The following is a 21,259-nucleotide window of genomic DNA, read 5'->3' as shown; positions in this document are numbered from 1 at the left end:
ATGTGATTCTAGGAATTCAAACGTGGGTTGGCCACATGCAAGGCAAGTGTAGTAACCTCTGTACTAGCCTCTGGACCCTGATGATAGTCTTGAGGACTTCTTAGACTACATGTATGTACTAAGAAGTGTAATTGCTGAGTCATATGGTAATTGCACATCTAACATTACTGAGGAATTGCCATACTGCTCTGCACTGTGGCTGCACATTACCATACCAGAAAGCACAGGAGTTTCAATTTATCCACATTATTTCAAATTGTAGTTATAGTTTACTCTTTTGATTATTACCACCCTCCCAGTGAGTATGAAGTGATATGGAAACTAGCTTATATAAGGCTGATGCAATAAAAAAAATCTTAAAAAAGAACACTAGAGATTGATTTAGAAACTGATTTTTTCAACCATAAAGAAATGTTTTTTTCTGGAGATATAGTACAGAGGTTAAGACATTTGCCTTGCAGGTGGCAGATGCCGGTTCAATTACCTCACTACATATAGTCCCCCAAGCACCACCAGGAGAAAGCCCTGAGCACTATCGGGTGTTATCCAAAGACCAAATTTTTTTCAAGGTTTTATAAAGCAAATTACCCAAGATATACTACTTAATCTTAAATATATGATTTCCATGGTTCCTGTAGGGAGAAACGTGGATGACTCTTACATGATCCCCATAGTGAGTACCAGATGCTAACTGGATTACTAATAGGTTTGGCATTATCTTTTCTAACAATGGCTTTTGAGGAAAAAAAGTAGTGTTCTCATCTATTTTGACAAAGGAAAACAAGGTGTTAGTCATGGAGGTGTTGGAACAAAGAGTGGGGAGATAGCAACCTTGGGACTCTTAAAGAAGTTAGGGTTTTCTAACAAAGTATGAGATTAATACCCAAGAATAGCTGAGATCAGCACCAGGAGGATTACTCCATAACTTAGAGGCCAGCCGGGTATCCTAGAGGAAAGGGCAGCTCAGATAGAGAAGGGAGCACCAAATAAAGGATGTTTGGAGGATCCTCCCAGGAGGGGAGATGCATGTCGAAAGTAGACTATGGACTGAACATGTTTGCCACTCAATGCCTCTTTTGCAGACCACAACACCCAAAAGGAGAGAGAGAACACAGGGGATTGCCCTGCCACAGAGACAGGGGGGGATGGGGGGATGGGGGTGGGGGGATATTATCCATGGTGGTGGAAAATGGGCACTGGTGGAGGGATGGGTATCTGATCATTGTATAATCGAAACCCAAGCACAAAAAATTGTAAATCTACAACTGTACCTCATGGTGTTTCACTAATAAAAAAAAAAAGAAGTTAGGGTTTTCTTGGGTGGTTTGAATATTTTTTTTCTGAAAGTGGGATTGCAAAATAAATTTGGGAACCTCTGGCTCAATGCCTGGTAATGTTTCATCAACACTCCTGGTTAACTCAGTTATCTTTTAATTTTACTTTTTGTTTTTTGGCCACAACTTGGTGAAGCTCAAGGCTTACTCTTGGCCCTATAGTCAGGGATCACTCTTGGCTGGTTCTGGAGGACTATACGGGATGCCAGTGACTGAACCAGGGTCAGTTGCATGCAAGGTGAGTGTCTTACTGGCTATACGATCGCTCCAGTCCCTACTGAACAATATTTAAAAAATTTTGTTTGTTTTGGGTCAGACCTGGCTGTGCTCAGAGGTTTTTCCTGGCCCAGTGTTCAGGCTGTGGTTCCAGGATTCAAACCACGGTTTCAGCCATATCTGTATGCTAGCAAGTGCCTTAAAATTTGTACTATCTCTCTGGCCTAGTTCAGTGATTTTATACAGTCCAAGCTAAACTAAATCACAAATGTATGTATTCTGCTCACAATTTCCTTCCAAACTTCAAATGTGCACATACAATGGTCAGTTTTATATTTCCACTAAGAGATTGGATAGACTTTTCAAATTTAGAAGCCTCAAACTGAACTAATAGTCCTTCCCACAAATCGGATTTTTCTATTTGGTTTATGGCAACTCACTCTTCCCCCAAACTTAGAGGTATCCCCAAATCTCATCTTTCTCTTAAACTCATAATTTGATCTACAGATAATCCTGTTGGCTCTACCCTTCAACATTCACTGAGAGTACAACCACTTTTAGTATCTCCAAGTTATCTCCATTTATTGTTATATAAATTATATAAATATCTCCATTTAGTATCTCCAAGACTAGTCAAAGCCACCACCACATTTCTCTGAGTGGCCTAACTGCTTTTCCTGTTTATAACCCTCACCTCCTTCTAAACTCAACAGCCAGAGTGCCTACTTTTGTTTTTAACCTTCTACTATGGAAATAAAAAGGCCTATGTAATAGCAATAATACTAAACCTCACATATCCATCATCTAGCTTCAGTATTTTTGGGGGCCGGGAAGGGGTATACCCATCAGTGCTCAGGGCTATTCCTGGCTCTGTACTCAGGGATCATTCCTGGTAGGATTCAAGGGACCATACAGGGTACCTGGGATGGAAGCTGAGTTGACTGTGTACAAGAGAAGCATGTACCCTACTATGTCTACAGTCTTCTCTAGATTTATTTTGAAGAAAATCTTAGATATTGTATGATAACATGGAGAATCTCTTAAAAACATATACATCAAACATTTCACTTGTCTGCTCAAACATCAGTGGAGGGTCAAGGAGATAGGTAGCTCAAAGGGCTAACGCATATACTTGGCACGCAGGAGGTTCAGTAGGGCACTTCATAGTCCTTTGAGCAACTCCAGGAGTGACCCCTGAGCAACTTGGTAAGATTGACACTTGAGAAATACCACTTGTGGGGCTGGAGTGATAGCAAAGTGGGTAGGGCGTTTGCCTTGCACGCAGCCAACCCGGGTTCAATTCCCAGCATCCCATATGGTCCCCTGAACACCGCCAGGAGTAATTCCTGAGTGCATGAGCCAGTAGAAACCCCTGTGCAACGCCGGGTATGACCCAAAAAAAGAAAAAATAAAAAAGAGAGAAATACCAGTTGTGACTCAGAAAACTAAAGCAAACCAACTCTGCCTTAAACCCTTGACAATATCTTCTCTTTAACAAAAAAGAACCAAATATTTTATGGTGATCTTAGGAGCCCTACAAACAGGCTAACAGACAAAAATCAACCAGTTGCATATTTCTGTTCTGCCCATGAACTAAGAATGAGAGTCAATGACGGTTCTGATATTTCTATAAATCTTTTTTGTTTGGAGGGTGGGAGGCCGGCAGATGGTTTGGGCCACACTTTGCAATGAGGGTTGCTACTCCTAGTATCTGAGGGACTATGCAGTGCTAGGTATTGAACCTATGTTTCCTGTAATCAAGGTATGCACTCAGCCTTTTGAACCATCTCCCTGGTCCCTTTACATTTTAATTGTAATTTAAATGTCCCCTTATATTTAAATGTTGGGGAAAAATAAAAATTAGAGCACACTGTGACAAAAATTACATGAAATTTAAACTTTAGAGATCACAAAAAGTTGTACTGGGGGCAGGAGAGATGCACTGCTAGGACACTGGGGCAGACATAACACTGGGAGTGACCCGTGAACACTGACCTGGGAGTAGGCCCTAAGCAACAAAAGAATGTGACCCAAGAATCAAAAAAAGTTTTGTTGGAATACAGTCATGCTCATTTGTTTACTTACTATCTCTAGTAGCTATCATGGAGACTGCATGGTTTGCAAAGCCTAAAATATTTTAAGTAAAAAGTAAGTAAGTAAGGCGCTCCTGTTGATCATCGATTTGCTCGAGCGGACCTAGTAACGTCTCCATTGGAGACTTTGTTGTTACTGTGTTTGGCATATCGAATACATCACGGGGAGCTTGCCAGGCCCTGCCGTGCGGGCGAGATACTCTCGGTAGCTTGCCGGGCTCTCCGAGAGGGGCGGAGGAATCGAACTCGGGTCGGCCATGTTCGCTGCGTGCAAGGCAAACGCCCTACCGCTGTGCTATCGCTCTAGCCCATAAAATATTTTATAATCTGTTATATGGAGAAAAAATGGCCAGTTCCCGCTCTCTCTAATCAGGATTCCAGGTAATCTCTCTGATCTTCTCCACTATATATTCCAGTCTCATGAACCTCTGACAATATTCCTATCTATAAAAACAATGACATATGAAATCATATGATATATATTTGAATATGACAATGCCTTTGCATTGATTAATCTCTCTGTCTATAACATTTCTATCTCGAAGATATATAGTTTTTTTCTTTTGAATCTTTGCTTAATTATCATCCCCAAACAAAACCTACTTTGACCACTCAATTTAAACTTGTAACACATGCCCCCTGCCCAGTCCCCATCTTCACATATTCTACACTTTTCTTTTACATTGCACTTTGCATCTTCTAACACTGTTTAATACATGGTTCCTATTTTTCTCAATCAAAACTGTGAAAGCTTCATGGTCAAAAATACTTTATTGGTTCACTCACAGATCCAAAGTGCTTAGAACAGAGCCTGACACACAATTAGAGACACATATTTGTTCAAGAAAAGCAATTACTTGATATAAAACTTGGTAAGACCATTATAAACTGCCGAATTCAAGCCAAAACTATTGCCTGAATGAGAAACCTCCTCCCAAATATTTTCTCAATCCATCTGTTCACGTAACATCCATCCATCCATCAATCTACTATTTACTGTCTGCCATGTCAACGGTGTGGGAAAGCTAAGGATGAAACAATTTGAGCTTACAGTCTATTAGGGAACTATAGATAGATGACCATAGATAAATAACTATAATAAAGGGTAGAATGAGGCAATGTGGGGCTGCAATGCAAGTTTAGGTGTGCTAAGGTCAAGGCTAGTGTTTTATCCCAGCTTGGTAGTGTTGCCAATTGTTGTTAAAAATAGAGGGGGAAAAGAAAAAGAAAAAAAATAGAGGGTAGGTGCAGGTATCACAATAAGAAAAACATGAAACATAATTTTAGTGGGGGACTGCATATCATAAACTAATCTGTGATATATTTAATATGGATATATTTATTCAATAAACATTAATTGAGCACTGGTAACAGGCAGGGGTCTTTGTGCTAGGGGAAATTACCGGTTGTGGAGCAAACAGAAGAGAACTCTAAGAAACAGAAATAGGGATGTGTTAAGGTAGTAGACTACATGGGAATAACTATATTTTAATTTTTTCCTTTTATAATTGCTGTTACTGCAGTTAAAATTAGCCAATAAAATCAAGAAAAATTACCTAATTCTCTCAGATATAAAGATAAATTAAAAATTCAATGGGTCTGGTGCCTTAGACCACTCAGTCATCCTGACCAAATAAAGGGTGTTGGGAGGATCCTCCCAGGATGGGAGATGCGTGCTGAAAGTAGACTATAGAACGAACATGATTGTCACTCAATGCCTCTTTTGCAAACCACAGCACCCAGGAAAAAGGAAAGAGAGAACAAGGGGGAATGCCCTGCCACAGAGGCAGGGTGGGATGGGGGGAAGAGGGGTGGGAGGTATACTGGGATCAGTGGTGGTGGAGAGTGGACACTGGTTGGAGGGATGGGTATGCAATCATTGTATAACTGAAACCCAAGCACAAAAATTCGTAAGTTTACAACTGTACCTCATGGTGTTTCACTAATAAAAATCTAAATAAAAAAAATTCAATGGGTCTTAGTTAATGTATTCTTTAAAAAAATACCACTTCTCAGGGGCTGGAGAGATAGTACAGTGCGTAGGGCGCTTGCCTTGCATACAATTGACCCAGTTTTGATCGCTGACACTGTATGTGGTCCCCCAAGCCCCACCAGGAGTGATCCCTTATCACAGAGCTAGAAGTAAACTCTAAGCACTGCCTGGTGTGCCCTCCTGCAAAACACAAACAAAGCCCCAGCTCCCCCAGTTTCCAGCTATAGATTCAGGGTTTCTTGGAGGTTTGGAGAAAACCAGGTCTAGAGCAAAACAGCTACATGATAACCGAATAGTAATCACCTTCACAGAGCACCTAGAACAACTTTCTTTATGCTATGACATTATATGGCAAGCTTTCTATGGTGGTCAGAATGCGATCCTAACTCCAACCTAGGTTTTCTAAGCAGGAAGACTGGTAAGTGGAACATCAACCCTGTCTTCCCTTTCACAAGCAAAACAAAACTATTTGCATTTGAAATAAAAGGTGGTATGAGTCTTACTCTTCAGTTCTTTAAGCCTGAGTTCTCCCTTGAACATGTATCTCTATGTTCCTGTGCTTGCCTGTTTCCACTCTATAGAAGCCTTGTGTTCTCTCTTAAACACATTATCTCTTTTCCTCCCTTCATATCTTTTTAAACTTGAAGCTGCTGGATGCTCCAGATATTTCAGAAAATTTTACTATGAGTTTGTTTTTCAAACTAATCCACTGCATTTTACTCTTTCATATACATCTTCTATCCCAAATGAGTTTTACATAGTTTAGCAACAGGATCATTTGCCAAGTCGTTCCAGAGCCCAAGTCCATCTAGGTCAGTGGATGACCCACACAAGAACAAGGAAGGGCTTAGTGGATTTATTTGTTAGTTTTTGGGCCTTACCTGGCAATGCTAAAGGGCTTATTCCTGGTGGTGCTCAGGGACCATACATGGTGCTAGGGATTGAACGTGGGTTGGCTGCATGAAGGCAAGTGTCTTACCTGCTCTGCTACTGCTCCAGCCCTGGGCTTGGTTGTTTTAATTGTGGCTTATTTTTACCTAAGATTACCATCATCAAACTTCAGAACTCACCCAACCCATCACATCTGACTGCAAAGGATGGAGATTACCTAACATCACTATGAATACTGAAAAGAAAAGCAGATAATACAGAGGCAACACCTTTAAAAAGGCTTTCCAGAAGTGGCCTGTAAATGGCAGAGTCTCTCCTTGAGTGACATTTCAGTTAGTATAAAGGTCCCAGTTGGAAGATGAGCCCGTGAAATTTGATTTTAACCCACTCTACCTTCTCATGGGCTCTTACCTGAATGCAAGCTCCTGTCTTCAGTTTACAAAGGCTGCAGACTAAGGCCCACCGACTGGGTGGAATGTGGGAAATCTTTGTGATTGGTTCCATCCTCTCAGGACAAGCAATGCTGACCTACAAATAAAAGTACTGTAAGGCAGAAGCACTAAGGCATTCAGAAGAACCTTTCACAAACCATAAATGATGTCTCAATGCACCTCATACTATCAAAACACTGCGATATTTTTTTTCTCTTAAGATTATCAAAAAAGTGGGGGTTGGGGACGTGGCTTAGTATCTAAAACAGATGCCACTCATGTGTGAGGCTATAGGTTCAATACTCAGCATTAACCCCCTCCAAAAAAAAAGAAAGAGAATTCTGTTATCTCATAATTTGGGGGCCGAGATGATAGTTTAAAGGGCTAGTGTGCAGGCTAGAGAAATAGTATAGAAGGCAAGACACTTGCCTTGCACGTAGCCGATCTGAGTTTGATCCCTGATACTCCACATGGTCCCATGAGCCCCACCAGAAGTGATTCTTGAGCGCAGAGCTTAAAGTAAGCACTGAGCTCAGGTGAGCATGCCTCACAAATTCAGTAAAGGCAGGGGCAGAGTGATAGTACAGCAAGTGGGGCACTTGTCTTTTTTCCCCAACCACTACTTTATTTAAATACCATGGTTTACAAAGTTGTTCATGATGTTTTGTTACAGGCATTCATTATTCCAACACCAATCCTACCACCACTGTCATCTTTCCTCCATCAATATCTCCATTATCTCAACTACCCTTCTTAAAACCTGCCCCTGTAGCAGGCCTATAATAATTTATCCAATATCACCTGTTACTACTAAATGGCTAATGAAATGATCAAAAAAATGATCAAAGGGCTAGAGCGATAGCATAGCGGGTAGAGTGTTTGCCTTGCATGCAGCCGACCCGGGTTCAATTCCCAGCATCCCATATGGTTCCCTGAGCACGGTCAGAAATGATTCCTGAGTGCACCACCAGGTGTGACCCAAAAAGAAAAATAAATAAAGAAATAAAGAAATAAATAATACAAAAAAATCTGTGAAAATGATTGCCACTCATTGCCTCTTTTGCAAATCATAACACCCAAAAGGAGAGAGAGAACAAAAGGGAATGCCCTGCCACAGACGCAGGGTGGGATGGGGGGTATGGGGGGTGGGAGGGATACTGGGATCCGTGGTGGTGGGAAATGGGCACTGGTGGAGGGATGAGTATTTGATCATTGTATAACTGAAACCCAAGCACAAAAATTTGTAAGTCTACAACTGTACCTCATGGTGTCTCACTAATAAAAATTAAAAAAAATATTGTATCTCAACATGGGGACATTAAGTCCTTGTCTGAGGGTTTACTAAGCTGCTGTTACTAGTTAAGGCTTTTGCATTAACGTTTCTGTTAGTTTAGATTAGTCGACTTCTACTTTACATTCCCATCCAATCTGGTGTGCTCCTGTTGGGAATATTATTATTGTAGTTTGGTGATGTCTCAAAAAAAATCCACAATGTTTTACTGGGCTGTCTGGCAGGAGGCATGGTGGCAGTCGTGGCGTGTGAGTCCAGCTGTAGGGGCTTTGGTAGGGTGGGAACTTGGCCTTCCCGCCCCTTCCTGAGATTAGGGTACTTGTCTTGCATGCAGCTGACCCGGGTTTGATCTCTAGCAGCCCATATTTTCACTTGAGTCTGCCAGGAGTTTTCTCTGAGCACAGAGCCAGGAGTAAGTCCTGAGAATTGATGTGTGTGGCCCCTGAGCCAAGACAAAACAAAGAGTTAGTGTGTATGTCTTGCATGCAGGAGGTCTGGGTTTGACTCCTGACATCACACCCTGAGCACCACCATAGATGATCCATGAGCATTGAGCTGGCCCAGAGAAATGCCAGTGTGGTCCATGCAAAATAACAACAAAAAAGGTTACTATGGAATCACAATCACTTTTAAAGCCTGACTCTAGCCACTGCTGAAACCTTCAATCATTTCTTTAATATAAAAAATTCATGTAAAAGATAAGAGTGTGGGAATGGAGACTAAGCATGGCAAGCCTTTTTCATTCCTGTAAATCTTAGGGTCACACCTTTTGATGACCTGGTGGGGCTTGGGAGACCATACCCCATGCCAGGGACTGAACTCAAGTCAGTTGGGTGCAAAGCAAGCACCTTATTTGCTATACTATCTTTTTAGCCCATTAGCATGCCTAGCTTCAAAGATTTCTGTACTTAGAAACTGAAGGAAGTAAAGTTCACATGATATAGGACTATTTATGTTAGAGATGGTGTGCTGCACCTTTTTTTTCTTAAAAAAATCAATTAAGGAAAACAAAAAGGCAGTGACAAGTTCAGCTTAAAAACATGTGATATTGTTGGCAACATATCATACAAAATTAGCAGCAATTTATACAACAGATTGTAGAACTTCAGTTGAAAGAACGACAATGATAACATTTTTGAACTGAAATTTTAAAAAATTACACACTAATCATCAGCATACTCTTTCTTCTTAGTCAAAGTAGCTTCAATGTGAAATTAGTCTCAGAGGGTACTAAAAGGGATAAATACAAGAATAACTGAATGATGTGGGGCCAAGAGGTGGCTCAAAGGGCTGCAGCATATTCTTTGCACACTAGAGGCCTGGGTTTGATCTCTCGCACAGTGTGGTCCCCTGAGCGCTGCCAGGAGTTCGCCGAAGTAGCTAGCCAGTAGTGCTGAGCACTTCCAGGTGATGGCCCCCAAAAAGGTTAAAAAACTTCCATATAAAAGGTCTCATTGGAGCTGGAGTGATAGGACAGTGGGTTCAATCCATGGCATTCCATATGGTACCCTGAATGATGAGCCAGGAGTAAACCCTGAACACTGCCTGTGTGGCCCAAAAACAAACCAAAAAAGTGCTTGCAAGGCAAGTATGAGGCTGTGAGTTTGGTACCTGGTGTTATTACATATGACAAGTGTGATCCTGGAAGCTCTACTGTTTTTCCTTGGCAGTGGTGCTGTCTGTGATGCCTGGCTCTGCAAGTAATTTCAGGCTGTATTGCAATCAAATGTGTATGAGCACCTCAACTAAAAGGTATGACAATCGCACCTAAAAAAGTATGTGAATGCTGATGAGGAAGGTACTTCCAAATTGTGTGTTAGGACCACAGTGACCCCTGGCAAGCCCAATAACCAACTAAACAAGTGTCACAACTAAATGAGTGTGACTCCTGGTGAGCACCACGAACTGATATGCTATCCTAGAAGCACCACTACCTACCTGACTGCTGAGCTGTTTGTGGGAAACAGCACCCTGAGAAAATTGAATAGCAGACTTAGTCAAATTCTTACCTCTGGAATCCACAGTGCACAGCTGACATGAGCCCATTTAGTACCTGTCCTGGTAGGCTTCATGGCTCCACCTTTCTTTGGACATAACAGACACTGAGGATAAATGCCTAGGACACAGGAGCGACACAGCCAGCTGCCTTCTGGGACCTTAAGGATACCATAACAGGCCTGAGGAAGAGATGGGAAGAATAGTTAGGATCTTTCCACCAAAGTAAATGTCTGTCACAGAGCATTCCCTAATTTAAAAAATTTTAAGTTTTGGGGTTGGAGCAATGGCACAGCAGGTAAGGTGTTTGTCTTACACACGGCCAACCTGGGTTAGATTTCCAGCATCCCATATGGTCCCCCAAGCACCATCAGGAATAATTCTTGAGTGTAGAGCCAGAAGTAACCCCTGAGCATCGTTGGGTGTGACCCAAAAAGAAAAAAATTAAGTTTTTGGGGGTGGGGCACACCAGGCTGTGCTCAGGGCTGTACAGCCCAGATGTGGGTTAGTGGGACCAACTATATGTCATGCCAGGGACTTGAACTCGGGTCAGCTAACTGCAAGGCAAGCATCCTACCCACTGTACTATCTCTTCAGCAATCCCTCTATTATTACAAGAGGTAAATAAGGGTACAAACTCATAAACAGAATTTACTAACTTTTAAAATAGATAGAAAAGCAAACTGCAGCATCTAAGTGATATCAGCAAAGTGAGAAGATCAGCATATGAGAACTGACCTTAAGGATGACAGAATATTGTAGGACAAACACAAACAGGTTAATATAGCTATTTGTTATCTGAGTTTTGGTATTACTTTGGCCTTAATTCTTTTTGGCCTTAATTTTCTAAAGCTTCTTCAATAATTATGTATTATAATTTGACAGTCATATACAAATTCTACAAGTCATGCATCATTGTGACCAAGATAAAAAGTGTTAGAAAATAAACAGAATGAAACTTTTGAAGAGCAAATGTGCTAATGAGTATAAACATCCTAACAGTGCCTGTTAGATGCATAAAAAGTACTTAGCATAGCATAATAATTATTTGCTCAATTTGAATCTGTGAATAAATCCTAAATTGAATAAAATATTAGACTAATCACAGTACTCTATAATGAGTTGTAAAAGCTTCTTTAATTCTTTTTTTTATGTAGGAGTACTGCTATTTATTCAGCCACTGATTAGCTGATTGAATTGTGCATGAACTCCACCTTACTTCTTTCATTTTTTATAATTTTATTTATTGAATCACCGTGAGAGCAGTTACAAAGCTTTCGGGTCTAAGTCTCGGTCATACAATGAAACACCCGTACCTTCACCAGTGCCCATTCTCCACCACCAAAAACCCCAGTATACCCCCATCCCACACCCTCCCCCTACCTGTGGGGCAGATGATTTCCACATTATTCTCTCTCCACTTTGATCACATTCAATATTTTGACACCAGACCCACCATTATTATTTGAGATTTTACCCCAACACTCAGATCTGCTGAAAAGGCAGCAGTAGACAATTTGTGTTCTATTGCTGGTTATGAATAACATATGATGTCGCGTGGCTGCGGTAGGGTCATGTGATTTTGAAATTCCGAAATTTTAACACTTAAATCTGGAGGGATTTCTGCCAAAAGCCACTAGGTTTCAAGATTTGCTCCTGAGTCTCTGGGATCTTGGCCGTTGAGCAGCTTGATCAGGAGCCAGAGAGGCCCTTCGTGGGCGATGACTTGGGGTCTCGTTGGGACGGGGAGACCAGGACCGGCTCCATCCCCATTCTGTGAGGCCCAACAAGTTTCATCACTGCGGGCCCAGACCTGACTGTCCAATGGCCTCTGGAGGATGACGGCCACCGAGCTGCCGAGGGGGAGCAGGCGGAGGGACAACACCTTTTCCCCCCTGGGGTGGCCCAGCGACAGTAACCTACTGTGGGGTCCGGACGCTTTTCTGCCAAAAGCCGCTGGGTTTTGAGATTTGTTTCTGAGTCTCTGGGATCATAGCCATTAAGCAGCTTGATCAGGAGCCAGAGAGGCCGTTTGTGGGCGATGACTTGGGGTCTCGTTGGGGTGGGGAGGACAAGCCCGGATCCACCCCCATCCCGTGAGGCCCAATGAGTTTCGTCACTGCGGGCCCAAGCCTGACTGTCCAATGGCCTCTGGAGGATGATGGCCACCGAGCCGCCAGGGGGAAGCAGGCGGAGGGACAACACCCTTTCCCCCCTGGGGTGGCCCGGCGATAGTAACCTACTTCGGGGTCTGGACGAAAAAGCTTCTTTAATTCTTTTACAGACAAATAAATGAATTACTGGCAAGGAGGGCGGTACAGGTTTGGCAAAAAAAAAAAAATTTAGATTTCTTTTTACCTCCAAATTTGTTCCCCCAATTTTTGCTCTACTCCTTTATAGACTAAAGCTGGGCATTACCTGGTTCCCCAAGTGGCCTGGCATACCATCTACAAATGACTGATTCACTAAGTTACCTTCAAAATTTCTGCCTGCGCCAGAAGGTTCACCCACAGCTCAGATTCAAATTACATCAGCTGCCCCCAAATGACCCCTTTTCCCAATTCTCTATCTATGCCACCACCATGCTTTCAGCTTCCAGATATAAATACCTATACTTACATTACCTGCTTTCCTCAACCACTGTCGCTGGGGCTTACAGTGTTCTCTAGAGAGTGATCCTTAGATTCTGGCCTTCTCCATCCCACAACAGCAAGTCTTATCAGGCTTGGATTGATTTATTCATAAATCCTCTTCTCCCCCATATATCCAATTCTTTCTCTATTTGGAAGTCATACTTCTGGATTTGTTTGCTTATTTTGGGGGCCATACCCGGTGATGCTCAGGGCTGACTCCTGGCTCTGCACTCAGGAATTATTCCTGGAGGTTCTCAGGGAATCATATGGAAAAGTGAGATCTAACTTGGGTCTATTATGTGCAAGGCAAGCCCCCAACCCACTGTACTATTGCTCTGGCTATTTCACAGCCATATGTCTTACCTGGAAATAAAGATTTCATATAATTTCACAGGAACCAATCCTTTAGAAATTCTTTCTGTTTTCTAAAATGCATATTGCTAAGTGAATAAATTAGAGAAAGAAAAGCCTGGAAAAGGCAAAACTACAGATACTATAAAGCAACAGATTTTGAGCAGAACAGAAAGAGGGAAGGTTGAATAGATCTTTGCTTCTTAAACTGAGAGTCATGACTCTATATGGGAACATGTAACTTTAATGCTTTAAAATAATTTTCCTTATGATTTATTACAGCAAATGTTTGATTTGTAAAATAAAAAAGAAATTCTTTCTGTTTTCACCTTCACCCTCCATCTAAACCAGGGGCTGGCAAACTACTACTTGAAGCCTATTTTATAAGGCCGATAAGGTAAGAATGTCTTTGTATTTTATTCTTTGGTTTTTGGGTCACTATAGCAATGACTCTGGTAGTGTTCAGGGGCTACTATGTGGTGTCGGGGATTGAACCAGGATCAGCTGCATACAGGGCAAACACCCTATCTCCTGTGTTATCTCTCTGCCCATATTTTATTTTATTTTATTTTTTGCTTTTTTGGGTCACACCTGGCGATGCACAGGGGTTACTCCTGGCTCTGCACTCAGCAGTTATTCCTGTACTCTTGGTGGTGCTCAGGGGACCATATGGGATGCTGGGAATCGAACCCGGGTCAGCTGCGTGCAAGGCAAACGCCCTACCCGCTGTGCTATCTCTCCAGCCCTGCCCATATTTTAAATGACACCCAAAAAGGATATTTAACAGGAACTGTAAGTGGCCCTTTAAGTATAAAATATTGACTACAAGGCCCTTCAAAGAAAAAGTTGGTTGGTCTCCAATCTAAAAAGTCCGTTGTTTCTCAGTTCTCAGGTCACTGTAGATTCTTCTGTCTCTTCCACTTCCTGACTACTACCCCCTACTCAATGTGGTTATGTTCTTTACTTTGGCTGCCATGCTTCATCTCCTCAGTAAGATTGTAAAGTTACGGGGGTTATGCCCTTTATGGGCAATTTATATGGAATACTCTCTAGGCTGAACTCAAGTAGCTGGCTTGATAAAACAAATTATTTTAGCTCAACAACTGAAGCTGAACTCCAACCGGGTTACTTTCACAACAGCAGGGAATCATTTTATGCTTCTAACCTTTAAATATTTTCTTTCTCTAAGTCTAAAAAGTTTGCAAGGGAATGAAATCATGCTTCCTCCCTAAAACAGAGCCTCTTTCAAATCAGCAGAAGTAAAACTTCTAGGAATGCCCTTTATTTCCTAGTCATTCTACTGGGCAGCAAATCATTTACTTGAGGTCTTGTGTGGACTTATTCATGGTCATAAGGTCACTGAGGCTTATATTTCCAGTAGTGACTTCAAACTTCTAGAACATAAAATGATAAAGGTTGGGAACTCTCCTGAGAGAGTAGAAATATGGACAGACAATATTTTACACATGATTTTAGGGAATTATTAAATTCAGTGCTGGGGCTGAGAGTGCTTAATGGCTTAGAACATGCTTTGTATGCAGGAGCCTTAGGCCAGATCCTGATTCTGGGCACTACATGGTTCTCCAAGCACTGGGTATTACAGGGAGTGATCCCCAAGCATGGCTGGGAGATGGCCCTGAGCACTGGTTAGGTGTGCCCCGAAAGAAAAAAAAACAAACTAAAACCAACAAAAAATTATCAAACCAACAAAAACACAACCCCAAAATCTCAATGCCAAATATATGTCACACAACAATTATGAGCATATATGTTGAGGCAAATTAATTCAAGCTTTGATTTCAGTATTCAAAACTTGGGCTAAGAGAAAACAAACATCTAAAAGGATTTAGAATAATGACTGTTTTCAATAAAAATCATTTAAATTATTAAAATATAAAGTGCAGAGTCTCCTGCCCCCGTACCTGGCTGTCCTCGCCAGGGCCCCTTGGAGGGGAGCAGGTTGAGTTCTCCTCCCTGCCCCGACCAGGGCTCCGGTAGCAGAAGACCTCCCGAACTAGCCACCACCATGCTGAGACCACTCTCCGCACACAAGATGGTACCGGCAGAGGAACAAAGGCATGCGGGTCCTGGGACTGAGATCTCCCAGCCTACTCGGATCGGGGCTGAGCATCCTCCACCCAGATCCTCCAAATTCCAGTAGGCGGGGGTCACACCCACCAACTGGCCCCCTGGCGCCGTCTAATCCCATCAACGGCCAAGACTCAGAGACTATAAAACCCAGCTCCCAGAAGCGAATGCGGCCGCGCGACATCTTATTATCTCATTCCTACTTTGGACACACTGGCAGGCTACCGAATGTGACCTGCCCACACGGCAGAGTCTGGCAAACTCCCTGTGGCATACCCAATATGCCAAATACCAGTAACAATGATGGGTCTCATTCTCCTAACGAGCCTTGAATACGGCACTTTCTTAAAAATCTCAGGGCTAGGATGAAGGAGACGTTACTGGGGCCTGCTCGAGGCAATCAACGAATAACAGGATGGTCGTGATCGTGATTGTGAAAATATAAAGTCTATTGATATCATTTTTTAAAACCATTTTTATTGGGATAACGGGATTTAAAATACTGTTAATTCACTTTTAATGCATGTAATTTATTTTATTTTTTTGGTTTTGGGACCATATCCAGTTGTGCTCAGGGGTTTCTCTTGGCACTGTGCTCAGGGATCACTCCTGGTGGGGCTGTGGGAGGGCGATATGAAATGCTGAGGATCAAACCTCGGTCGGCTGCTTGCAAGGCAAGAACCTTACCAGCTGCACACTCTCTCTAGCCCCTGTAGTTATTTATAAACTATTAACCATAAAGAATATAATATGGTGAAAGTAAAAAAAAAGTGTCTAATAAATAAACACTTCAACATTGGCCAGAGAGACAGTATAGGAAGTAAGGCACTTGTCTTACACACGGTCGCCCCTAATTTGAATCCCTGGCATCACTTATGGTTCCTGGAGCACCACCCAGGCTTAGTCTTGAGCAGAGAGAAAGGAACTGCCCAGGAGCACCAGTGGATTTAGACACTCCCTGCCCTCTAAAAAGAAGTTAATTAGTCCCCAATTCTTTTAAGGAGTAAACTAAATCTTCCAAAGTCACTTTTCAGACAGCAGAGGGAGCTCTAATCTAATACTCTCTTTAGAATTAAAGTGCACATACTCTGGAAGAATATCTTTATTTATTTGTTTTAGTGTGTGAGGGGAGAGGGCACATTTGGTGCTACTCAGTGTTTACTCTTGGCTTTGTGCTCAGCAATCACGCTTGGTGGTGCTCAGGGGACCATACAGGGTGCCAGGGATCAAACTAAAGTGGGCTGTGTGCAAGGCAATTGCCCTACCTGCTGTACTATTGGTCCGGCCCCTAGAAGGATATCCTTAGATGAAACTTTGTGTTTGGTACCAACAACTATCCTTAATATATATCATCTTATATTCTGCAAGGCCTGGTCAGATGTTACTGTCATGTCTTTGAGTGTAAGGATCGGGTATTGCTCATAGTCACTAGTGAATATGTTTTCAAAACAAAACAAGTTTGAGATTTTTTTTGGTAGTGCTGAGGAACTGAACCCAGGGCCTCATATATGCAAGACAGATGCTCTGCCACTAAGTCACATCCCATTTCCTTGCAGAGAATTATGCTAATTCTAATTTGTTAGTCAAAGAACCAAAAAAGAATTCATTAATATTTTCCCAATTGTGAAAGATTAATTCAGAAAATATATAGATGGCCTTTGTACTACTCTCTTTTAGGTTATTATAGCTTTAAAATTATTTTTCTGAAAACCCTAGGGAGACACATGTCAGAAAATTCATTAGTTGTTTATATTTTAGGAAACTGATCCTATAGAACATACATGGCATACTACCTTATCTACCAACATAACCATGAACACTGTCAAATAATCAAATACACTGAAGTTTCTTTAACAAAAATAGGTGAATTATTTAAACAAAACAAGATAAAGATTACAAATAATCTTATATTCCAAGAGTTCTAGCATTTCACCCATATTAACCCAGACAAGCAAAAAATTGCAATTTTCAGAACCTTAAAATGTTGTACACCACAGAGATGACTCCAGACTCTGCACGAGGCTGTCCCCTATGGAGCAAACTGGATGGTGTTGAGTCTACCCCCTCAGCCCCAACAGAGTCCCGACAGCTGAAAACCTCCAGAAATCAATCGCTGCAATGCTCAAGGCTGATGTCCACAGGCTCTGATGAGCCTCATCCATAAGGGAATCTGCTGAAAAACCCATGTATGCGGGACTTGTGACCAAAATCTCCAGGCTCACACAAAGTCAGGAATAGGCAACATTTCCCCATCTCCATGGGCAGTCATGCCCATGAACCGCCTCTGGCTCCATTTAATGGCCATGATCCAGAGATTCACAAATAAACGTTGAAGAGGAAGAGACCAACATGCTGCAGGGATGCCTCCAGATCCCAAAGTTGTCATCCAGTTAATAATTTATTCTATTAAAAAAATCTTAGAATTTCTGGAGCTACATCTCATACGCTATAAAAGGGCATAATGGCTTCAGGGTGATACAACAATCTTCATACACTTTTCTCTAAAGAAACTTTTTTGCGTCATCTTTAGCAGATTATTCATAAAAAGCAATACAAGATTATTCATAAAAAGCAATATAGAATAAATTATTATTTTCTGTGTTGGGGGCAGACTGGGGGGACCAAGGTGGAATAATTCAAAATACAGTGGTGGGAAGGTGTAATGGTGGTGGGATTGGTATTGGAATATTGAATGTAATCAATTATTGTGAACGGTCCACGGTCCTCCCATTGTTCATTGATTTGCTCGAGCAGGCCCAGTAATGTCTCCATCGTGAGACTTCTTGTTAATGTGTTTGGCATATTGAATTAGTCACAGGGAGCTTGCCAGTCTTTGCCGTGCGGGCGAGATACTCTCGGTAGCTTGCCAGGCTCTCCAAAAGGAGCGGCAGAATCGAACTCGGGTTGGCCATGTTGGCTGTGTGCAAGGCAAATGCCCTACCACTGTGCTATTGCTCCAGCCCATTGTGAACAACTTTACAAAAATAAAATAGAATAAAAATAAAAGAGGCCAGAAAATAGTTCAGTGGCCCTGGATGCATGAGTAACCAAAAAAATGTTATAACTGCAGATAATGGGCTATGGATCTCTATTGTCAGACCCTTAAATTTATCCTTAAAATTAAAAAAAAATTACCATTTAAAGGACACATGTAAAATGAAGGAAAAGACCCACTTAGTCACCTATTATTTCTGGGTAGTTTCTCACAGATTAGGAGATCCAGGGACTAAAATTGTCCTAAGCCCTAATTTTTCTTTCCTATGCTAATGATTTTAGTCATTAAATTTGTTTTTCTGTTAAAGCAGTCATTTTATAGCCAGAATTAACTTTCCAAATTATAAAGCATATCCTTCAAGATTAACAGAAAAAAACCCCAAACTTTCTTAGTTTTCAGAGAAAGCCCTTCACATTATCCCTTATACACTTTCCTAGCCTCATTCTTCCTGCTTTCCTATTCCATTTTAATGTTCTCCCTGTTCAGTGCTGAACCACTTAAGTCACTTCTGACATACATTTGTACATTCGTACTACCTCATCTAACATGTTTTCTCTACTTAAACATATTGCAGTTTTATCTGCATCTTTTTTTGACCATTAAGATTAAGCTTGGTCTCCTGGAAGTTGTTCTTTTCTCTTGTGGCAGTGGGGGCAAACTTGGAAATACTCAGGGGTTACTTCTGGCTCTGCACTCTGGAATCACTCCTGGCAGCCAGAGCAGTAGGAGCTTTTGTCTTGCATGCAGTCGACCTGGGTTTGATTCCTGGCATCCTATATGGTCCACCAAGGACCCCAGGAGTAATTCCTGAGTGCAGAGCCAGGAGTAACTCCTGAGCATCGCTGGGTATGAACCAAAAGGCCCTCCAAAAGGAATTGCTCCTGGGGATGCTGAGGGGACCATATGGGATGGTGGGGATTGAACTCAGGTCAGCCATGTACAAGGCACTGTACTACAGTTCCAGCCTTTGGAAGCTGTTCTTGACCCCCAATTTTCTCAGGTGCTTCACAGCAGCACAGATTTCTAGTTACAAAAACACTTAAATTCTTAAGTATTTGGAATTTTATAAAAATACCAAACCAAACCAAAACCTGCAATCCCACCTCCACCAAAAAGCAAACACCCAAACCAAAAAAACAACAAACAAACAAAAAAACCCCCTCCCCATTTGGCTTTCTATGCTAAACAGGCATTTTCCTTGTAGTCTTTATAACTGATCTCCCTGGGGGCAAAGCCTTTGTTTCTTCATCAAAGAATGTATTCTTGGCATACAACCTAGCCCTAGCAAAAAGATGATGCTGTGAACTTATTAGCCAACAGAAATTAATGAAATACACAATGGGTTAAAAAAAGTCAAAAAAGAGCCTATGGTAAAAAAATACTTGAACTTGGTTTTGGAAGATACACAAATTTTGATAGGTGAAGTAGGAGAGAGGGCATTTTATTTTTCTTGAGAGGGGGGTCTCCCTAATGAAGTTGGGGGTTCAGGACCACTCCTAGCACAACTAGGGCCATATCTGGTGATGTTGGGAACCACAAGGCCTATATCTAGTGGAGCTTAAGTATGCCATGTGGTGCCAGGGAATAAATTCACAAACTTTGAGCTATCTTCTTGGCCCCAGAAGGTTATTTTTAATTGGACTACACCTGAAATACAGAGAAAGGGCAGTCATCAATATTCATCACTGTCCCTTTGTGTAACCTTTCTTCACTGATACATAGGGGCTTGTGGGGAAGAAAAAAACAGAAAAGAAGGCAGATACTGTCATTATTATCAAATTAAAAAGTGAGGTATAAAACACAAGTAACTATCAGTAAGAGCTTGAGTAAACTCAATACATCTCTTCTGGAATTATATGTAAAACTGAGTGGGACGGTCTTTTACAATTCTAAAATTCTATAATCTTTTAAAGCAGCACTTTCTAGGTTGGGGAGATGGTTCAAGTTGGAGTTCTTGAATTTGATCCCCAGTGTAGCATGGTCTCCTGAGCACCATTAGGTATTTCCCAGGGGAAATAAAATGGAGTTTCTTGGGAATGGTAATTCTGGGAGATGGGGAAGGGCACTGAGTGCCAGGATAAGTTTGGACTTCCAGTTACAGAAAGTTTAATAAATTTGCTTAAGTTACTGATCATGGGTGTGATCTGCTTATGTAACAAGGATTTGAAGGCAGAGAAGAAAGTCACGATGCAGCAAATAAGCTCCCCAGGGAACCACAAAACTATTGGTAAGACAAGCTTAATAGTAGGGGAATGAAGCAAAACAATAAACACCTAGGTTTGGACTCCTGGAGTAAAGTTATTAGGTCACCTTGTGGCTCACAAAACGTACTATTTCTCAAGTGATAACTGAAGAGCAGCGAGGCCAAATCTTTTGGTTGTTTTCGGCCACGCCCAGCAGAGGCCTTAGGGCTAACTCCTGGCTCTATCTATATTCAGGGGTGATTCCTGGTTGTGCTTGGGGGGGTCATATGCAGGACCAGAAATCAAATTAGGGTTGGCCATGAATAAGCCAAACACCTACCTCTAGGCCAAATCTTTATTTTCATTCTTATTTAAGTATGAAAACTGCTACCGAGATATTGGTAAGGATTATATCACTGAACTTCAGAAAGGGGAGGGAACAATCTCGAGTTTCACTAACCTGATGTACACAGATGTTACACTTATCACAGAACACCATATCATTCCCTTCTTCACTGTCTGGAGACCGGCACACATCACAGATCACATCTTCATCATACTCTATGCCTAGCCCTTCCACTGTCTCAATAGCATGGTTCATATTTTCATGACATTGGCGTTCCAGGACTTCTATGGCCTTTTCCATAAGATCTTCATCAACTGGCGCATAACCTGCACAGAAATACAAACGATCACCAGCCTGTGAGTCAGCTTTCATTTGCAAACCACCTATTGTAAGCCTTGTGCAGGATTTAGGGGAGATGA

General features: G+C 41.8%; 1 protein-coding gene across 2 annotated transcripts in view; it reads right to left on the bottom strand.

The window, feature by feature from the left end:
- The window catches only part of JADE3 (jade family PHD finger 3), a 211,645-nt gene that overhangs the window by 13,270 nt on the left and 177,116 nt on the right, over positions 1 to 21,259 (bottom strand). For both annotated transcript variants that reach the window (XM_056107343.1, XM_056107344.1), the window contains exons 6-8: positions 20,955 to 21,166; positions 10,259 to 10,426; positions 6,939 to 7,055 (exon numbers count right to left, since the gene is read on the bottom strand). In XM_056107343.1, coding sequence (XP_055963318.1) covers positions 6,939 to 7,055; positions 10,259 to 10,426; positions 20,955 to 21,166 — 497 coding nt within the window. The remainder of the gene's footprint in view (positions 1 to 6,938; positions 7,056 to 10,258; positions 10,427 to 20,954; positions 21,167 to 21,259) is intronic.

This window comes from Sorex fumeus, unplaced genomic scaffold, assembly GCF_029834395.1.
Source record: "Sorex fumeus unplaced genomic scaffold, SorFum_2.1 ptg000162l, whole genome shotgun sequence".
NCBI lineage: Eukaryota > Metazoa > Chordata > Mammalia > Eulipotyphla > Soricidae > Sorex > Sorex fumeus.
Note: the sequence above shows the minus strand (reverse complement) of the source record. Positions and strands in the feature narration are given on the sequence as shown.